General features: G+C 43.5%; 1 protein-coding gene across 1 annotated transcript in view; it reads right to left on the reverse strand.

Moving 5' to 3' along the window:
- Positions 1 to 20,961, reverse strand: part of LOC135206261 (BAG family molecular chaperone regulator 1-like) — a gene marked incomplete at its 5' end in the record, with an annotated part of 140,016 nt that overhangs the window by 100,444 nt on the left and 18,611 nt on the right. Inside the window, 1 exon segment of the mRNA XM_064237672.1 lies at positions 1,127 to 1,303. Coding sequence (XP_064093742.1) covers positions 1,127 to 1,303 — 177 coding nt within the window.

The following is a 20,961-nucleotide window of genomic DNA, read 5'->3' on the forward strand; positions in this document are numbered from 1 at the left end:
AAAAATTCCGTAAACGGACTGGCATCCATTCGGTGGTGAAGAAATTGAAATTACGTAAAGTATAAAAAAGTAAAAAGAAATGTAAAAATCAAAAAAAGACAAAATAAATTTTATTTTAAGTTTTTTGTTAAGTTAACATTTTTTTTGTGTGTTTCGTAAAGTTAAGTGTATGTATCTGCCGTTTGTCCTCCTCCTCCTCCTCTGCCGCCACTTTCGGAGATAGCCTCACTCGAAAGGTAAGCTTCCACATTTTACATTACAGTAATAATATTTCTTGTACACTAATATAAACTTTATTTACAGGTTTTGCATTTTTATTATTAAGTTACGTATTGAATGGTCCAAATTGTTGTAGTATTTCATTGTTTATAGGTCAATTTAGCTTTATTATGAAATTTACTGGGGTGTTTTTGGAGGGCTTGGAACGGATTAGCCATTTTACATGTAAAATGTGGTCCAAGATACGAAAACCTCATGATACGAAAGGCGCCTCGGAACAGATTAATTTCGTATCTCGAGGTACTACTGTACTATAATGTACTGTACAATAAATTCTATAGAACTATACTGCATAAATATAATTTTAGTTATTGCGCCATTGTGGGATTACGGCGCCGTTTGACTGGTCTAGGGCGCTGTTAACTGGTCTAGAATTTCGAAAGGGGTGTGGCAGCCGTAGGCTTTAAAATTACTTAGCGTCGGCGGCCAGGAACGCAACCCCTGCCACCTGTACTAATGCCAACAGGCTGGTCTAATATAGCCAACAACTGCCTGACAACCCATTAATATGTATCCGCAATTTTAATTTTAAAAAGTAATGTGCCTTAAAATCATACAAATCAGTCTAAAAGTGAGTGCCATTTCATTTTATCAGAACCCCATTACCCAGCTCTCACCAAAAATGAACATTATAATATGGCAATTTAAATTCAGCAGTGGTCTGCTTAACAGAGAGGGAAGACAATGTACTTGTATCTGTCACAAAAAATAAAAATAATAAAATCCACACTTTTTCCCATCACATTCGACAAAAGCATGCACCTTCATCACAATGGCAAATAAATACTGTACCAATTCATCACAAAACGTGTTACTCCTACAAAATATCAATATAAGACCATCTTACCTCTACAACTGCCTGGTAATCAGTATCTTCAGAGGGGTCAAATTTCTTTCCTAACACCATCACTTTAGACCCTGGGCTGATCCCATATTCTGCCAGAGTTATGCCGGGTTCAGTTAAATTTTTACCTTTAAATATTATTTTCTGGCTCATGTGTAAAATTCCAGTCGCTGCTTCAATCTGGAATCAAGATTTGCAATATAAATACATGCAACTCAAGAATGCAAAACAGTTACAAAAGCCTTTTTTCAAGTAACATAAAACTGAAGTGAAGTATATGAAAGATTTACATGAATTATTTGCAACCAGAAAACTAATGTAATATAGAAAAAAGACATGGACAATTTCATTTTTTTTCTTTGCATGCTGTGTACTGTACTTAATTAGTGATTATTTATTGTCGGGAAAACCCACAACTAGGCGAATTTCCCGCAAATAATGGATAGATATGGTCCAGAGAGAAATCTGGAAATGTGGGGGCCCCACTGTATACTATCTCAATTCATATTAAATTATTGGGATTTGTAGATACGTATACATTTCAATACTGAAAGTATTAGTTCGGTAGAGAACGCAAAATCTAAGTTTGTTATGCTAATTGATAAACTAGGTAACGAACAGAAAATCACAATTTGTCGAAAATTGTATTTTTCCTAACTATACAAACCTGAGGTCCTTTAACGATAGGAATGTAATCAGCGGCAGCTGGAACCGGTCGTAAGCTTCGAACAAGGAGACTCAGTAGTTAACTGCTTGTCCGACAGTCGGTGGTCCCGCATGAATGAGAGGTGAAGATTCACTTTGCTTTAGGCCCAGGAAACAGAGTGAGGGGTGGCATGAGGTGGGACTATGTGTAAAGGACCTCAGGTTTGTATAGTTAGGAAAAATACAATTTTCGACAAATTGTGATTTGTTCCGATATGTAATACAAACCATCGGTCCTTTAACAATAGGAAGACTCACTTACTGGTGGATGGAATCTGAGTCTTATGAACAGACTGGTGTTCCTCTGACCTTGGTTCCCTCCCAGGTCGTAAGAGCAGAGGGAGGGATCCTAGCCTCTGCCCAGGTGATCGGGGTATGTACCACAGGATCAGTGGTCAGACCTCTGGACCAAATTCATAAGAGGGAGGCAAGCGTGCCTCTTATGAATAGCAAGTAAGAACTAGTTCCTACTTCAAGAGCCATTTTGAAGTTATGGGTTTGTCTCTTGTTGGTATCCACTCCCCCCCTTGTTAGGGGAGCGGTGGATAACCACTCCTATCCCTACTGAAAGGGATAGGATGGAGTTCTGTAGCATAGCTTACCTGCATCAGTCTCCTGTCCAGCGTAGTGATGACCGCGGCCCTCTGCCCACAGGTAGAGGAGAGAAAAGAGGAGGAAGAGAAGCCAGTCACACTCTCTTTCACTCGTCTATTCATGCAGTCACAAAGGGATGCAATGCTGTTCTGTCTGCTCGGGTGCTGGGTAAGCTACACAACTTGTTGAGCAACCACCATGGGTCCCAAAGAGAAGGTATCCAAGGACCTGTGGGCGATATCCCGAAGGTAGAAGGAAGTAAAGGTGGTCTGGTTGGCCCAAACCCCTGCCTTCAGCACCTGTGCCACGGAGAAGCTCTTGCAGAACGCAAGAGTTGGACCAATACCTCTGACTTCGTGGGCTCTCGGACAAAGGGTACGGGTGTCGTCACTCCTATCCGCAGCATATGCCCTCCTGATTACCTCACAAAGCCAGAACGAAAGTGTTCTTGGACACCTCCTTCTTGGTAACCCCGGTGCTAACAAAGAGGCGTCGACACTCAGGCCTGAGGTGCCGAGTTCTCTTCAGATAGCGCTGTAGCGCCCTCACAGGACAAAGCAGCATCTCATCCGCATCATCATCGGTGAAGTCCTTCAGGGAGGGGATTGTGAATGACTCGAACCGGTCGTCAGGGACCGAAGGATTCTGAGTCTTCGCTAAGAAGTTCGGGACGAATTCGAGCGTCACAGATCCCCATCCCCTCATATGTTTAACATCAAAAGAAAGACCGTGAAGTTCCCCTACTCTCATCGCCGATGCCAGGGCCAGCAAGAAGAGGGTCTTGATGGTCAGATCCCTGTCTGATGACTCTAGGAGTGGCTCGAAGGGTCTTCGAGTCAAACTCCTAAGGACAAGTCACATCCCACCCTTGGGGCCTGAGTTCCCTGGGTGGGCAAGACCTCTCGAAAGTCTTCATTAGAAGGGAGATCTCAAACGAGTTGGAGATATCCACTCCCCGCAGTTTAAGGACTAGGGCCAGGGCGGCTCTGTAGCCTTTAACTGCTGAGACGGAGAAGAGCTTCTCTCGTCGAAGGAAGACAAGGAAATCCGCTACCTGCTGAAGAGTGGCTCTGAGAGGAGATAGACCCCGTCCACGACACCAACCACAGAAGACGGACCACTTTCCCTGGTATACAGCTGCAGAGGATTGCTTGAGGTGCCCAGCCATCTCTGTTGCTGCTTGGCAAGAAAAGCCTCTCGCTCGCAAGAGATGGTGGATAACAGCCAGCCGTGGAGACGAAGGGACTGGACTGACTGGTGGTACCGTTCCACGTGTGGCTGGCAGAGAAGGTTGTGCCAAGGGGGAATCTCTCTCGGTGCTCCCGCAAGCAGAGCCAGCAGGTCCGGACTCAGGCCATTTGGGAGCCACCAGGATCATCCGGAGATTCAGAGTGACCAGCGCTCTACTGATCACCTTGCGAATCAGACAGAATGGGGGAAAGGCATAGGCGAAGAGGTTGTCCCACGGGTGATGAAGAGCGTCCTCTGCAGTTGCCCATGGGTCTGGCACAACTGAGTAGAAAACCTGGAGTTTTCTGTTGTGCCGGGTGGCGAACAGATCCACGACTGGAGGCCCCCACAAGTTGAAGAGCCTTTCCGCCACATCTAGGTGAAGGGACCACTCGGTTCCTATCACCTGATTCCGACGGCTGAGCTTGTCTGCCACTACATTCCTCTTGCCTGGAATGTAGCGAGCTGACAGCTCTACCAAGTGAGCCACAGCCCACTCGTGCACCTGCAACGTCAACTGACGCACAACTGACGCAACGGGAGGGACACTAGGGCCCCCGTTTGTTGACGTACGCCACTACCGTGGTGTTGTCGCTCATCAACACCAATGGGTGTCCCATCAGACAGTCCTGGAACTCTTGGAGAGCGAGAAACACTGCATTGAACGTGCAGGACATTGATGCGAAGGCGCCTGTCGTGATGATCCCACACACCCGCAGCCAGCAACTCCTCCAGGTGTGCGCCCCATCCCTCAGTCGACACGTCTGAAAACAGCAACATCTCCGGGGAGGAGGATGAGGAGGAGGAGGAGGAGGAGGAGGAGAGGGGAGGAGGAGTAGGAGGAGGAGGAGGAGGAGGAGGAGGAGGAGGAGGAGGAGGAGGAGGCACTCCTTTTACAAAGTTCCCGTCGTCCAGCCACCAGGCTAGGTCCTGCCTCACCTCTTCCATGCATAGAGACACAAGAGAGTACAGCGGGTCTCTTGCCTGTGACCAACACTCTTTTAGCCTTCACTGAAGAGCCCGCAGGTGAAGATGTCCGTGAGGAACTAACTTCTCGAGAGACGACAGGTAACCAATCACGACCTGCCACTGCTGAGCTGGCTGCTCCTGCCGAGACAGGAACTGTCTTGCTGCCTCCCTGAACCTGCTGATCCGAGAGTCTGCGGGGAAGACTCACCCTGCTACCGTATCGATTAGCATGCCAAGGTACTTCATCCTCTGCTTGGGCTAGAGAACCGACTTCTCGAAATTCACCACAATCCCCAGATTGCGGCAAAACTTGAGGAGTCGATCTCTGTCCTGTAGCGAGTGGGAGCTCACCAGGACCAACCAATCGTCGAGATACCTCAGAAGACGCATCCCTTCCGAATGGGCCAAAGCCAACACCAGAGTGAACACTCGCGTGAATACCCGTGGGGCGGTTGAGAGACTGAAACAAAGTGCCCTGAACTGGTACACCGTCCCATCAAGGATGAAGCGGAGGTACTTCCTGGAGGACTGATGGATGGGTATCTGGAAATACACGCCCTTCAGGTCCACAGAAAGCATGAAGTCGTTCTCCCTGATGGACTAGAGCACTGAGCGTGTCGTTTTCATTGTGAACCGAGTCTGGCGAACGAATCAGTTCAAGGGAGAGAGATCTATCACCAGGTGCCAGCCCCCCGAGGACTTCTCCACCAGGAAAAGTCGACTGTAGAAGCCCGGTGACTGATCCCATACGATCTCCACCACAGCTTGTTTCCTCAGCATGGCTTCTACTTCCTGCCGAAGCGCCACATCCTTGGCAGAACCAGGAACGGACATCTGAAGATGGACCGGGTTGGAGGTGAGGGGTGGCCGAGACTTGAAGGGTAGCAGAAGAAGCGCTAGCCAAACTCTTGGGCTTGGCCGCAATGGCTCGAGGCTGCCCAGCCGCCTTTGAGACTGCCTGGTGTACAAGATGGTCACTGTCATCAGTGTGCTGTTGTTCCACTGCAGCATCCACCATCTCTCTGGGGAAGAGAGAGGAACTCCCCACCGGTCCATTGCGAAGACCCAACGCCGCCTCACGCCCTGCCAACCTGGTTACTCGAGTGAGGACAGCGTGCCTACGCCTCAGAATCAGGTTGGCCCACAGGTTGGCCGGCTGGTGGGCCAGGTAGGAAATCGCCCTATCTCCAGACTGGCACAGTCTCCCGAAAGCCGGGTCCCCTTCAGAAGTGATGTTTCCCGAGGAAGCCGCGACCTCAGACACTGTGAGGGACCACAGGTCTAGCCAGGAGACTGCTTGGAATGCTACCATGGCAGTCGATTCCAACGCAAGTGCCTCTTGCTGCGAGAACCAGAGGTTCTCTGACAGCAGGTGTTGGAGAGACACACCCGGAGTTAGCCTAGCCAGCTCCGGGTTAACCTGTTTGGGCGGCAGAGGTTCCTCCATTGGCACGTAGAATCGCCTCTGTCGCAGTAGAGGTGGGGGAAGGAGCTTGGACGACTTGCTGGACCAAAGAGAACCCTCTTGTCCGGAGACGAGAGAGTGGCCTAGCACACTGTCGGCCAAGGCTGATCGAGGCAGACACACCGTCGTCCTGGGCTCCTTCTTAGGACGAGTCAGCGCAATTACCTCTGCAAACGACCTCTGAATCTCGGGAGTGACTGGGTCCTGTGGAGATGGACCGTCAAGCCCATCCAATGTAAACGCCTCCCGAGACCCTCCTCCTTCCACAGGAGGAACCACAACAGACACCTCATGGTCTCCTCCATCCACTTGTGTGTACGATCTGGTTGGTCCTAAGACCGTACCAGGTTCATAGGCCCTCGTGGAGGGACCGCAAGAAGTACACTCCTCGCGATCGCTCCTGATCGCCTCGCTCTTCCCGGTGTAGCCCAAATAAGTTGAAGGGATAGGAGAGGCAGACCTGACACTCCCCCCTTGCCCACCGGCAGAACCGGCGTGCTTGGGGGGCTGCAGGCGATCGCCAACCCGCGGTGGCGATCGAGCTGCAGGCCTGGTTGCTCGGCTCCCCTGGGGAGAACCACTGGACCAAGAACCACGGCAACGGTCCCCGAGCGTCAGGAGAGCTGCTGCCAGTCCCCCTATCCGCCCGGTCCCTGTGAGAGTGGCGGTCAGGAGAACGGTAGAGTCCACTGTCGTGGTGGGAACGAGGCCTGTCCTCATGGCACGAGGTTGGTCCTGGCGCCTGAGGGGACCTCTTCCTCGCCTCAGCCCGCGAACGGTCCGTAGGAACCGTCGCGTCAACCCTGGGTACCAGCAGATCGCTACGAGGGCGATCGCTGGCCTGGCGGAAGTCACCTGAGCGACTCCTTCCAGTCTTCCGCTCCGTGCCTGGGACCTGGCAGCGAGCAGGCTCGGCTGCCTGGACCCTGGCTGCACAGTCACCCGCGGGTGACTGTACACTCGGTACCTATCGTGAATGAGAGGCCAAGACGGTTCCTGGCGCCAAGGTAGAACCTCTGGCGCCAGGCGAGGACGTACCGGTGTTAGCCGGTACCCCTCCAGTCCCCGTCTTCTTCCCTGCGGAAGGAGAGACGGGCCCCGTTCCCAAAGGAACAGGAGGACCAGCAGAAGCCCCAACCGTTCCACCAGAGTGGGACGGACCTTTAGAGGTCTCAGAGCGAGACTTCTTAATGGGGGAGGAGGCTACCTCCTTCTTCCTCGGCTGTGGGGCCTAGGAAGTCAAAGGGGAAGAAGCGGCAGCAGACAACGACGAAGAAGACGACGATGACACCTTCCTCTTCTTCTTTGTCAGCTTCCTCAGGACCACCGTCAGGTCCTCCATCCAGGACGGAGCCGGGGCAGTTGCCGAAGCAACAGGGCCCGGCTGCATCTGTCAAGAGGGACCTGGGTGGGGGCAGCAACATCACGGGCAGGAACGACGGCGGCAGGGACTGGTACGGGAGCGGCAAGCACAGGAAGAGGAGGCGGAGCAGGAACCACTGGCATCCTAGGCACTGGCGGCAGATCAAGTGGTGAGCTCTTGGGACATCGGAAATCAGGGGCTGGAGCAAGAGCGCCAAACCAGGCGGCAGCGTAACGACCCTCCTCTGCACACCCAACAGCGGCGCCTGCCCAGCAGCTGTCGGGGTCACCATTGATACGTGCTGCGTATACTAGGTGAGGAGGGGCAGCATACCCTGGCGTCGACACTGTAGTTGTCGTAGTTGTCACAGGTCCATGGGATACCAGCCTGGACCCCCTTGCAAGATGAAACAGCAGCCCCTGAACGCTTGGTGTCCCCTGAAGCCCCAGCTAGTACCAGACCTGGCCGAGATCGTCCCCCGTGGCAGGCATACCTGAGGAAGCAAGTGTTGGGTTAATGGAGGGGGGGGGGCAGGTCCCACCTCGAGTGAACGGAAGACCCCGAATATAATTGCACGTCGGGGTATCTCGCTCCCTCCTCTACGCTCGACTGATCGAGGGAAGAGACGAAGCACAATACACCCCACAAAGGGGAAGGAGCCATACGTGATAGCTGTGACAGAGGGAGGAAAGAAGAAGACGTGTCCGTGACCAAAGGAGTGACTGGAGAACCCTCCGATGACTCCTTGGCCGGCTTACGCTGCTTCTTCCTTCCCTCGTAACGCTCCCACTGCTCCTCCGACCAAATTACACATAAAAGAGCACTCACGCCCTCGACACAGAGTACACAATTCATGAGGATCCACCTCAAACAGGGAACGAAAGGCCCCACACTTACAGCCCCCCCCACACCAGGGCACAATCTGTGGCTGACGAGGGGGTGGGGGTGTCTTTCCGGCTCGCGGGAATACATTTCCACTAGATAATCACTTAATAATAACAAAAATAACCAAGTACTCACATTATTTGACACAAGTACACAGTAAAAGAAAAAGTAATGATAATATCTTCACAACTGAAGTAGTATCCCAAAGCATACGACAGAAGCGGGCAGAGCGGCGAACAACACGTCTAGCACCCAGCACGGCCGAAAGCAAAGTCAATCTTCACCTCTCAGCCGTGCGGGACCACCGACTGTCGGACAAGCAGTAAACTACCGAACCTCCTTATTCAAAGCTTACGACCAGTTCCAGCTGTCGCTGATTACATTCCTATTGTTAAAGGACCAATGGTTTGTATTACGTACCGGAACAAATGTAAGTTTCTACGCTATTCAGAAAATTAAAGATGGCCTTTATCAATCAAATTTGCTCAAATCTATCAGATATTATTTGAAAATTAACTAGTATGTGTTCACTACCACAGAAAATCAGTCTGGTAGCGAACATGTTAAGTTATTACTCTACATATTCGGAAAAGGCATGCAATGACTATGCTATTAAATTACATACTCGTAACATGTCTCCAAAGCAAATATTTTGGAAACGAATGCCATGTTTACATTATTACCTTACTCGTAACGTCTTGAACGTATTAGTTCAGAAACTAATGCAATGCTTACATACATTACTACACTACTTACTCACAACATGTCTCAAATGTAAGTATTAGTTCAGCAACAAATGTAATCTTACTATATTGCATTAACCTTAAAGGGTGGTAGTGCAGTAAACTACACTAGAGGTAGTTTACCAATATGACTGTGAATTCGCTGCCTCATCAAAATATGAAAAACTCCAATTAGACCATTAATAACAAAACAATAATATGCTGTCCTGAAAGATGAAAGCTTGAAGGCTACCTGAAATCGGCAATAATTAACCGAAATCTGGTCTCCAACCAGCAAATTTAAGAACACAGTTGCCATCAACAATCGGTGTTACCCAAACATTGGCAGAAATACAGTGAAGTAGTCTGCGAGTAGTTCTTGGCATTCCAGTTGGTGGGCGGGTCCTATCGCCTGTACTAAATCTGTGAAGCATTACCCGCAAATTCTATAATCTTCAAGCTGCCGAGGCAAGAAATTGTTAGCTAAGTAATTACTGGGTAAGTTAATTATATAAAAACTGAGGTGCCCTCATGTAAAGCCTCCCCAGGGACACTAATAGTTCTATGAATGTTAACCCTTTAACGCCGAAGGGGTATAATAAAAATCGTCTCCGGTATGCCGAGGGGGTCTCGGAGTGAGCGCCAAAGCGGAAAAAATATTTTTTTGTAAAAAATCACAGCACGCCTAGTTTTCAAGATTAAAGAGTTCAATTTTGGCTCCTTTTTTTGTCATTGCCTGAAGTTTAGTATGCAACTAAAATTAACGAAAGGGTCAGCAGCCAAACGGCCCGAAACCCCAACTAACCTGTCCATGCATCGGCTTCAGAGACGAACCCACTAGTATAACACTAGGAACATTTACTACGTACTCCTCCAACAGATGACTCATTAACATCCCCATAAATGGTCACGGGCGTGGCAGACGTACGAACGTCAGATGGAGGGGAATCCTGAACACTCGAGATCGAAGGAGAAGCCCCCAGTGAGAGAGGCAGGCAAACATTCCTGCTACACCAACTCTGCGCTCACTACCTTCGACCTCTTGACAACGGATCCGTGATTAAGCAATAACCCACTGTACCGCTAAAGGAAGATAGATAGATCTCTAGGGCATCTTGAAGACTAAGTTAAGTGATCTTGGGTCAACTCTTGTGTAACTAAGAAGCTTATCATTCATTGTTGAATGTAGGAACAAGAGGTCTTTAACTAGAGGAAGGAAGAGGAGTGGTGATTTGTTTCCAAGCCATTCCTTTTGAGTAAGAGCACACTGATTTTCTTTTCTTTAACACTTCCATTGTGCAAAGAGAAGCTAACTCTCGAACACTCTCTAAATCCTTTATCGGTAGCTGTCCCCAGGGAAGGAGCTTCTCCGAGAAAGTCTAGCTGGAGGAAAACTAAAGCAAGACTTGCTCCCTCTTAACTGAGAGCCAAGCATCTACATCATTAAGTGCTTCCTCTGCTGATGTAGACAAAACCACCTTAAGCAACAACCTGAAAGGATTGGCGGGTTGATTGCTGGTTGCTCATCATAAGTCACTGATGAGAAAAAGGTAGGAAAACTGCAAAGCAAATACCAAAGTAAAGAACCATATGCTGTTGAAGAAAAGTCCTCCTCTGCTTCCTTACTTTCTTCTTCTTCCACCGAGGACACTGGAGACAATGACACATCCCTAGAAGGCTTAACTGCAGGTGGTGGTTTTCTTAAAAATCTCAAAATGTCATCTAAGCACTCTTGGATGGGTGCCAAAGATGGATCCAAAGTTGAAGTCTGTCTTTGTGAAGCCAGAGAATCTGAATAAACAGGCGCGAATGAGCGTTCTACTTCTTCCGTAAAGTAGGGCGCTCTGGCACCAGAGTGCTGCGCTTTGTAGCCAACAGGCGGCCAGTGGATACATCACCGCTCATGTGCTGATGAGCGCCAATGGACACTTGGGCGTCAAAGGATACTCAAAAACTGTTGCTCAAGGCAGTGTACTACAGCGAAAGTGCCTATAAGCAGAAATGAGCAGAAGAAGAACGTATCAGCTCAAGCACCAAATGTTTCTCTTCTGCGCACACAGGCAAGAAACATTCTGGGCTATCCCAGTGACATCATGAAAATTCCTTGTGCGCTGGTAGAACATCCTGTTTTTCTTACAAGGCACCAGGGGAAGTGAGAATCGTCCAATGCTGGTCTTTTCAATGGCCTTCATTCATCACTTAACCCTCTTACGCCGAATGGACGTATTAAACGTCGAGTCAAAATGTCTCCTGTATGCCGAATGGACGTATCATACGTCGACTCAAAAAAGTTTTTTTAAAAATTCGCGGAAAAATACTTATAGGCCTACCAGCCAAAAACTTTTGAATCAAGTGCCTTGGGGGATGCTGGGAGTTCATGGATCAAGGCGTTGTTTTGTTTACAATCGCTACGCAGGCGCGAATTTCTTTCTTATCACACTAAAAAGTATCTGTGACACATCTCGGAAATTATTTCGTCACTTTGACATAATTTTTGCACCATTTTAAATTATCCTTTACATGAAGTATTATATATGAAAATGTGCGCAATTTCATGTAAAATACAACAAAAAAATACTCATGATTGTAGCTTTTATCAGTTTTGAAATATTTTCATATAAATAACGATAAGTGCAAAAATTTCAACCTTCGGTCAACTTTGACTACCGAAATGGTCGAGAAACGTAATGGTAAGCTAGAACTCTTATATTAATAGTAATATTCAATCATTTACCTTCCTTTTGCAACAAATTGGATGTCTCTAGCACAATATTTCGATTTATGGTGAATTTATGAAAAAACTTTTTCCTTACGATCGCTCGGTAACTCTTCCGATAAATTTTTTCGTGCGATTGTCCTAATGTTTGCACCATTTTAAATTTGCCGTTACATAAAGTTTTATATATGGAAATGTGCGCAATTTCATGCACAATACAACTAAAAACAACCCATGGTTGTAGCTTTTATCAGTTTTGAAATATTTTCATATAAATAACGTTAAGTGCAAAAATTTCAACTTTCAGTCAACTTTGACTCTACCGAAATGGTCGAAAAACGCAATTGTAAGCTAAAACTCTTATATTCTAGTAATATTCAATCATTTACCTTCATTTTGCAATTACTTGGAAGTCTCTAGCACAATATTTTGATTTATGGTGAATTTATGAAAAAAAAAAAAAACATTTTCCTTACGTCCGCGCGGTAACTCTCCGAAAAAATCGGAATTTTTTTGTGCGATTGTCGAAATGTTTGCACCATTTAAAATTAGCTGTTACATAAAGTTTTATATATGAAAATGTGCGCAATTTCATGTAGAATACAACTAAAAATGATTGAAGGTTGTAGCCTTTCTCTTTTTTTGAAATATTTGTATATAAATCACGATAAATAGAAAAAAAACCACGTTCGGTCAAATTTGACTCTACCGAAATAGTTGAAAAACACAATTGTAAGCTAAAACTCTTACGGCCTAGTAATATTCAGTCATTTATCTTAATTTTGAAACAAATTTGAAGTCTCTAGAACAATATTGTGATTTATGGTGAATTTTTGAAAAATATATTTACTTCCCTCCGAGTGCCGATTCGCGGCCGCAAGTCTCCGAAATGCGTAATCTCATTATCCTAATATTTGCTCCTTTTCATATTAGCCGTTTTATAGTTTCATATATCAAAATGTGCGCAAAAACATGAAGAATACAATAAAAAATAATTGAAGGTTGTAGCTTTTCCCATCTTTGAAATATGTGCATATAAAAAATATATATATAAACATTTCGACATTCGGTCAACTTTAACTCGTCCGAAATGGTCGAAATCTGCAATTCTAATCTAAAACTCTTACAGTATCGTAATATTCAATCATTTGTCTTCATTTTGAAACAAATTGGAAGTCTCTAGAACAATATTTAGATTTACGGTGAATTTAAAAAAAAAAATATTTTTTTACGTCCACGCGTTACGAATTCATACATCATTTTGTGATAATATTTTTCCGGTGTTGCTTTTATTGTTTTACAATGTATTATATATCAAAATTATTGCAATTTAGTGTACAATACAACGAAAAAAAAAGTAACTCGTTAGCTTTGACCGTTTTTTGCACAGCGTGATTTGAATACAATTATGTATTTTTTTTTTTTTTTGCTACCATATATCGCATTATTAACATATGATAATGATATTATTTTTCATTTCTGATAGTTGCATACTAAACTTCAGGCAATGACAAAAAAAGGAGCTAAAAATGAACTCTTAATCTTCAAAACTAAGCGCGCTGTGATTTTTTGAAAAAAATTATTTTTTCCGCTTCCGCGCTCACTCCAAACCGGGCCCGGCATACAGGAGAGGTTTTGATTTTTAGGGCTTCGGCGTAAGAGGGTTAATCGCCATTGATGTCTATTTTCAGGACTGGATGCTTCAGAACTTGAAGAAAGACAAGCCACTTCTGAATTGACATCTTTCCAATGGGTAGCGCCTGGGACTTTGCCACAGGGGCACCTGAGGGGCCGAACCTGTGGCAGATCCCACCGACCTCCCTTGGTGCTCTGGTATGGCTTCTCCCAGATTCAGGGGAGTTTGCCAGGGACCTTCGCCTAGGAGAATCGGCGGGACAAGAAGCCAACTCCTCCACTACACTACCAAAAAGATACTTTTCTAGTGGCTGTCTGTCAATACCTGGGAATATGCAACAGGATCGACCAAGAGGGCAATTACCTAGGGAAAACCCCACCAGTCTCCCTTGGACGTTCAGTATGACTTCTCCCAGGTTCAGGGGAGTGTCAGTGACTTATGTCTAGGAGAACCAGCAGGCAGGTTAATCACCTCCTCCACTACACCAGACTTACCGAGACGGTAAACTTCTGTTAACCCAGACACAAGAATGGAAATGGCATAGGTGCTTATGCACGCTATGTCGCTCTGAGCATGAGTTGGCATAGATGGTAGCTCAAGCTAGATGCACCATTGAGCATTTATAGTATGAGCTGGTGTCTAGCTAAGTGAGCGTTTCTGGTTGCTAGAAGATAGGAGCAATCTCTCCTTGTACAGGAGACATGAGAAACATCTAAGAAAATCTTCAAACAGTACTGCTGACACAAGTACTATCCCGAAGCAATTACTGGGACTGATTCTCGACTGATGATAACATCATCTTCCCTAAGCACCATTCTCTACTACTACATTCTGCCCCTACACTTTAATACTCTGCAAAGTTAAGAGCATCTTTAATTCTCTGCAAAGGAAAGTGCCGGGGTTAGAGTACTATCATTTACCGATGGTTGACTAGACTAGGTTCGGTAAATAAACAAGAAATGCAAAATTTTGGCCCAAAAGGAACGACAAAGCATTCAAGAATTACTTTTAAAGCAAATATTGATAGAAGAATTTACTAGTAGCCTACGCCCTGTAAACAAGATCAATGAAAAAATTTGGGCCTAAATGAATGGAATGGAATATGAAATTCAAGCATGCTGAACTACATCCAACTCCTTAAGTTTGCTTGCACTTACTGAAGAGTCGACTTGGCAACCATACTCAAACTTAGATTTACACGAGTCATATAACCGTAAAAGTGACCTCTTATCAGCACCCCAGTTAAAACCTGAGACTACTTTTAAAATGTTAAGGGATTTCTTTACCTTCAATTTCAAGGAATCAATATGACTAGCCCCATGTTAGCTTCTTATCAAAAATCATCCCTAAAAACTTCACATCCTCCTCACATGGTATTAGTGTGTCTTTCAGCTTAATATTTAGGATGGTTTACTTTCGAGTACTTCTAGTAAAGCAAACTGCAAGTTTTGGAAAGGAATTGAAAGACATTGTCATCAGCCAAATTGCTGATTGCATTAACTGACTTTTGCAAGAAATTACACGCTGCAATACTACCATAACTAGTGACATAGATAACAAGGTCATCTACAAACAAATATGCCTTTACTGGAGGTGAGCCACATTCAACAATACTGTTTACAGGCAATCTCTGCTTATCGGCGATCCGGTTTTATGGCGCTTGTCTAACAACATAAAATTGGCGATTTATGGAGCCATAACAAGCTAAGTTCCGGTTATCGACGCCATAAGAGCCATTATGGTGCCATAAATTGCTGAGTTTCAGTTAATGGCAGTTTTCACTTGTCAGCAGATCCCCGGAAACGGAACCCCCGCCGATAACCAGGGACTGCCTGTATAGTCACAGCAAATAAGGTTACACCCAATACACTGCCTTGTGGGATGCCTTCTTCTAGCTCAAAAGCATTAGACAAGGTATTTACAACTCTTAACTTTAATACATCTATCACTTAGAAATGAGAATACTACATCTATCACTTAGAAATGAGAAGATGAAATTTAACACATTACCTTGTATTCCCATGTCATGAAGCCGCTTAATATCAACAAACCACCAAGTAGTACCATAGGCTTTTTTGAGATGGAAGAGGACTCCGATAGTCTGACTGCATTTTGAGAAACCTTGCTGAATTTATAATGATAATCTTACTAGGGTCTAGAGTGGAACAATTTCTCCTAAAGCCAAATTGGCAGGTTATGACAAACGATTTTTCTGTAGATGACACATTAGTCTAGAATTCACCATCTTCTCAAACAATTTGCACATACAACTTGTAAGAGATATTGGTTGATAGCTTGTAGGAAGATGTGGATCTTTCAATGGTTTCTAAATGGGAACAACAACTGCAATCTTCCAAGAAGGGGAAAGAATAACAGTTTCCTACATTTTGTTTAAGATTTTAAGGAGATAAGATTTGGCTGAATCTGAAAGATTTTTAATCAAGCTATAAAGAATGCTATCATTCCCGGGGTATGTGGATTAAGATGACGATAAAGCATCCCTTAAAGTTAACTTGGCATTATAAGATTTACAATTTCCTGGATTTAAATTAAAGGAAATCATTTAATTCCTAATATTCTGGAACCGAGTTGAAGAGCTCCTATGACTCGATATTTCAGAGAAATGCTCACCCAGTTTTTCAGCAATTTCATCTGGCTTGGTGACAAGGTCTCCATTGATTTTCAAACAAGGCAATGGCAATGGAACATATTTGCCACTTTAGTTTTCTTATCTTTATCCAGATTAACCTGGTTGGGGTCGTAGAATTTATGCCATTTATATAAAAAAGCCAGGATTCTCTTTTTACTTTTTAAAAATATCTTCTCTGTTTTTCCATAGCTCAATGGTAAATAGACTTTGCTGTTGCAGACTGATTGGATTTATAATGCCTGTAACATATGGTAATTTTCCTCAAATTACCACAGGTTTTATCCCACCATGGAACAGCAGGTTGAAGTAGTTTCTTTTTTGTCTTAGGTACTGAGTTTTCAGCACTATTCAATATTTCAGAGGCAAAGTACTCATAAGCTTTCATATGGGACTTGAAGGAATTAAATTCCTGGGATAGGTAATATCTTCTTGAAATTTGACCCAATCGGCGGCTTCCTTTTCCTTCCATTTAACGGAAAAATTTGGGGGAAATTTCTCACAAACTTCAGATGAATGGGAAAGTAATCACTGTCATGTGGAAATTCATCTACAGTGCAATTAAAATCCAGATAGAGAGAAGAAGAGCAAGTACTTAAGTCTATAGCAGATGATTCACCTATATAGATATGATATATCATAGCACCATTATCAAAAAGTGTAAGATCATTATTATTAACAATGTCATCAATGATCCTACCCTCTGTGTCTAAAAAAAATTACCACTCCAAAGTGGATTATGAGAATTAAAATCACCAAGTAGTAAAAAGGGAGGAAGTTGATTAATTAAATCCTCCCCAAGAGTGAACCTACATCTTGGGGCAAGGTAAAGAGAGCAGATTGTGATTTCACTGTTAAAAGTTGCCCAGACAGCAATTGCTTGAAGCTGCATGTTCAGGGGAACAATAAAATGTTGCAATGCTTTAGTAATAATTATTGCAACACCTCCATAGGCACGATCCGTGCAAGTGGGGCTCATCTTATACTAGATCTCATTGTTTAGACCTTGGTTGTATACTGCATCCATTAAATTAGTTTCTTGGAGACATATAACCCCTGGATTATGCTCATGCAGTACTTCTCGCATTTCTGAATGCGTCCTTAGTCCCTTACAGTTCCACTGTAAAATGTCCAGATTGAATTTTTAGTGCTAGGACCTGCCAAGGGAAATTCTACTATAATCTATATGTACTATTTTTTATCTATATTTCCCTTATGGGACTTTATAGGAGATTCTTTAGATTGTCTTGAGATATGTGGCTTATGATTAGCACCATTATGTTTTTCATTAGCTTTTAGATATGCAGCAGAGTGGACTTCTACTACCATTTTCTTTTTTATCAGGCAGAAGCATCCTCACTGTTGGCTTCGCTCTTGTTAAATTTTATATGAGGGTTGTTCTTTTTCCATTTCTTTAAGGGTTTCTTGTTGCATAGATGGGAGAGAGAGGGAAGGTCTCATCGACTGGAGATGATTCTATATAAGTAGGCACATCCTCCTTAAAGAGGGGTGCTTCAACCCTAGCAGGCTGAGCACCTAGATCAGATGTCAGGGTCTCAGTTTCAGGAGTTCTTGCTTTTACAGCAGGTAAAGGTGCTACATTGTTGATTCAAAGTTTTATATGGGCTACAGAATTCAGAGCCATAGCATAGGTCTTCGTCTAACCAATGAACTTTTTAGAGTAACTAATGCTTATATGTTTGCTGTTAGCTTTGCATACAGCTGTCTCTTCATACTTGTATAAGGTATGATCCCATTTGCAATTTTGGTTGTTCCGAACAAGGTCCATTATCATGGGCTGAGCAACTGCTACAAACTTATTTGTTTTTGCAGAATCTGGATGGTTGACCAAATTGAAAACAGTTATAGCACTGCAGAGGTTTTGATAAAAATGGTTTAAGTTTGACCCTTTCATTTCCAAAATTGTCATAAGGTGGTACATCAGTCCTCAAAAGTTTAAATGACCTCATTTGCCTTTGGAATTTTTCTTACCTTCCATATGGATGTTGGAGTCATTTCTAATATTCATCTCTAATATTTCACTTTCCATCAATTCACAAAGGTCTCTATCAAATACTACTACTTTTCCATAACTGAAATTCAAGAGTGGTCTAATTTCTTTTATCTTGTCATCTTCCTCGAACTTCTTCAGTGTCAGCATATATGACAGGGGCTTTGATTTGGCATGAATAAGGACACCGCCTTTACCAAACCATGAGATGTTACACATATCAATACACCCAAACATTTTTTTGGATGTACCTCCTAAATTTGTAATAATTGTAATTTTCCTCCCTAGCATACTCTACCAACCACTTAAGAGGTTTGGGAGTTCTTTCAAAAGTGGCATTGTCCTCCAAATTTGTCTGAGCCACTTGTACCCATGATGATCTGTAAACATCCATGTTTTTAGGGGTCTTGTCACAGTGCTCCTTTGACTGTCAATTTACAAATTTTGATATAAGTATTAATATTGCTGCTGGCTCTGAGTGCAGCTTCATGTTTTTCCAAAGTTACCCATGCTTCCAATTTTCCTTCATTTTCATCAAAGTTCATTCTTAACCAATATTTACCATAACCAGCAGACAAAAGAGTATTTCATAGTCACATTCCAAGGGAATGTGCTTTACATGTAATACTTTCAAATTATCCACTGGGTTTCCACACTAGTGAGTTTTCAATTTGTGATGACTACCCTGAGAGGTAGTATCACTACTGAAGCATTCCATGTACATGGTCAAGTTCATGCCAAGATTTGTCATTCATGTCAAACCCTTGTCATGGTCATCCATCAGTGCAAAATCATCATCAAAGGGCCCAGGGGTACTAGAATCCTTAAAGTCACTAGTCATAAAGGATGAATAAAAAAGAAGAGAAAAATGATACCTAAAAATATTAAAAAGATATCACCAGTCTTTCATGAAGTTTATTCTTCCACCAATGGCACAAGTGAGAACCAACTACCAAATGTTGCTGTCCCTACCCTACCCCACAGGGAGATGGCATAACATGATTAGAGTGGGGCAAGTGTAAGCCAAACCCACTTGCTAGGACTGAGAATTACAAGAATATAACCATCCCGACCCAAATCATGTTACGGGCAAACCAGAAAGAATGCAGAGAGTCCTATCCCCAGAACCAGAGTCGTCTGGAATTCGTGGTCCAGCCCTGAAGAATAGTTGTGCCCTTGCGCTATCAATCTCAAATCTCTCAGGTCCAAACATTATCAGGTGGTTGATGATCCTACCACAGCTCCCACTAGTATTTAGCTTCAGATATAAACCCATTCCCAACTATGATATCTTTTCCTATTTGTAAGGTCCAATCAATTTTACAAAAAGTAGAAAATTCCCAAAAAATTATTCCAAATACAAATTTATTTACATACGTATAATGATGTATGGGAATCTTGGGTTTAAACCTGGGAACAAATCCTGGGGTTCAAGAGGCCCCTCACCATGTCAAGTTGGTCTCAATTTGAGGGGGTTGGCCGAAAGGAATTACAAGAATTACTTTTTAGGGCCAAATCAAATTTGTGGCTCACACAAAGCCTATGAATGACAAATATTCACAAATTACTTTTAAGGCAATTGTTAATGGCGGTTTTCACTAATCAGAACCCTGCTGAGAATGGAACCCCTGCCAATAACCAGGGACTGCCTGTACAGTGTTCTCCACATATTCGTGGGGTATAGGTACCAGACCCACCAGCCCCCACAAATATCTAGAACCCGTGAACAGTTGAAACCCCTCAAAAATGCTTACGACAGCCTATTTTCTTTGGTAAACCTCAAGTAAACCCCACTAAAAATGTTTACTATACGTGGTTTTTTTAATATAGTATTATCATGAAAAATGATTTTAAGATGTTGATAAAAAACCAGGAAATTGCAGATATTTCTCACAGAAAAATACCGAAAATAAGTAAATTTTCTGCGAATAATGGGGGCATATGTTCCAGAGAGAAATCCATGAATAAAACCCCTTGGCCTGTATTCGTGGATTTCACTGTAATTTGATAACACCATTTGAGAATTTAACCCTTAATGGACGGATTGCTCCTAAGGGGTAGTAATAACAGTTTTTGGGTGGTGGACAGATTTTGAAAGAATGGGGTGGGAAAGAGGTGCCAATACTTTTATAGCCCATAAATTCACTAATGGCAACTCTTACACTGGCTAAATCACGAGTCTGGGTGCCTCAGGACTTCTCAGTTCTACTTCTGACTTGAAAGGGGACTGTAGTGTGTCTCTTTCTTACATGACAGGTTTTTGCAAATTTCATAAATATTCCAAGGGGTTGCTGTTGGTTTTTGTTCCTGTCTTTTATGATAGTATGTCACTTGTGAATGTAATTTTGCAAAGAAAAGTAAAAAAAAAAAAAAAAAAATTGTACAAATAAAAAATGTTACTGAACCTTCGTTCTCGGTTAATTTATGTAAATATTTTTCAACAAATATGCAAAGAATTTGTTACTAATTTTATTTCTTATGTTATGATATTGTGTGAGCTGTAATTATAATTTTACAAAATAAAATAAAATTATTTATTAGAAAAAACATGTTGGTAAAATTTACAACTGTCTTGTAATAGTGGCCCCACAAGAGGTTGTAAGTAGTCATTTTCAACTTCTCGTGAAAGGTAGGGAGAACTATCTCTGATATTTTCTTTCATGTGCATTTGCACATTTTCCTCCTTCCATCGATTTTTTTTTTCTAACCTCAAAGTTTTGCCAAAAGGGGTGCTGTATATCAATATATTACCACAGCTCCTAAGGGTTAATACTAAGTCAAAACCCTAAACCAAAGGCTTACAAGTAATGAGGCATGGTAAACAAAACGTAATGCAATGTTTAGCTTAAAGGAATGGAGTAACAAATAAGAATTACCGTATATACTCGCATATTA

The sequence above is a fragment of the Macrobrachium nipponense genome, chromosome 29 (genome assembly GCF_015104395.2).
Source record: "Macrobrachium nipponense isolate FS-2020 chromosome 29, ASM1510439v2, whole genome shotgun sequence".
NCBI classification, from domain to species: domain Eukaryota; kingdom Metazoa; phylum Arthropoda; class Malacostraca; order Decapoda; family Palaemonidae; genus Macrobrachium; species Macrobrachium nipponense.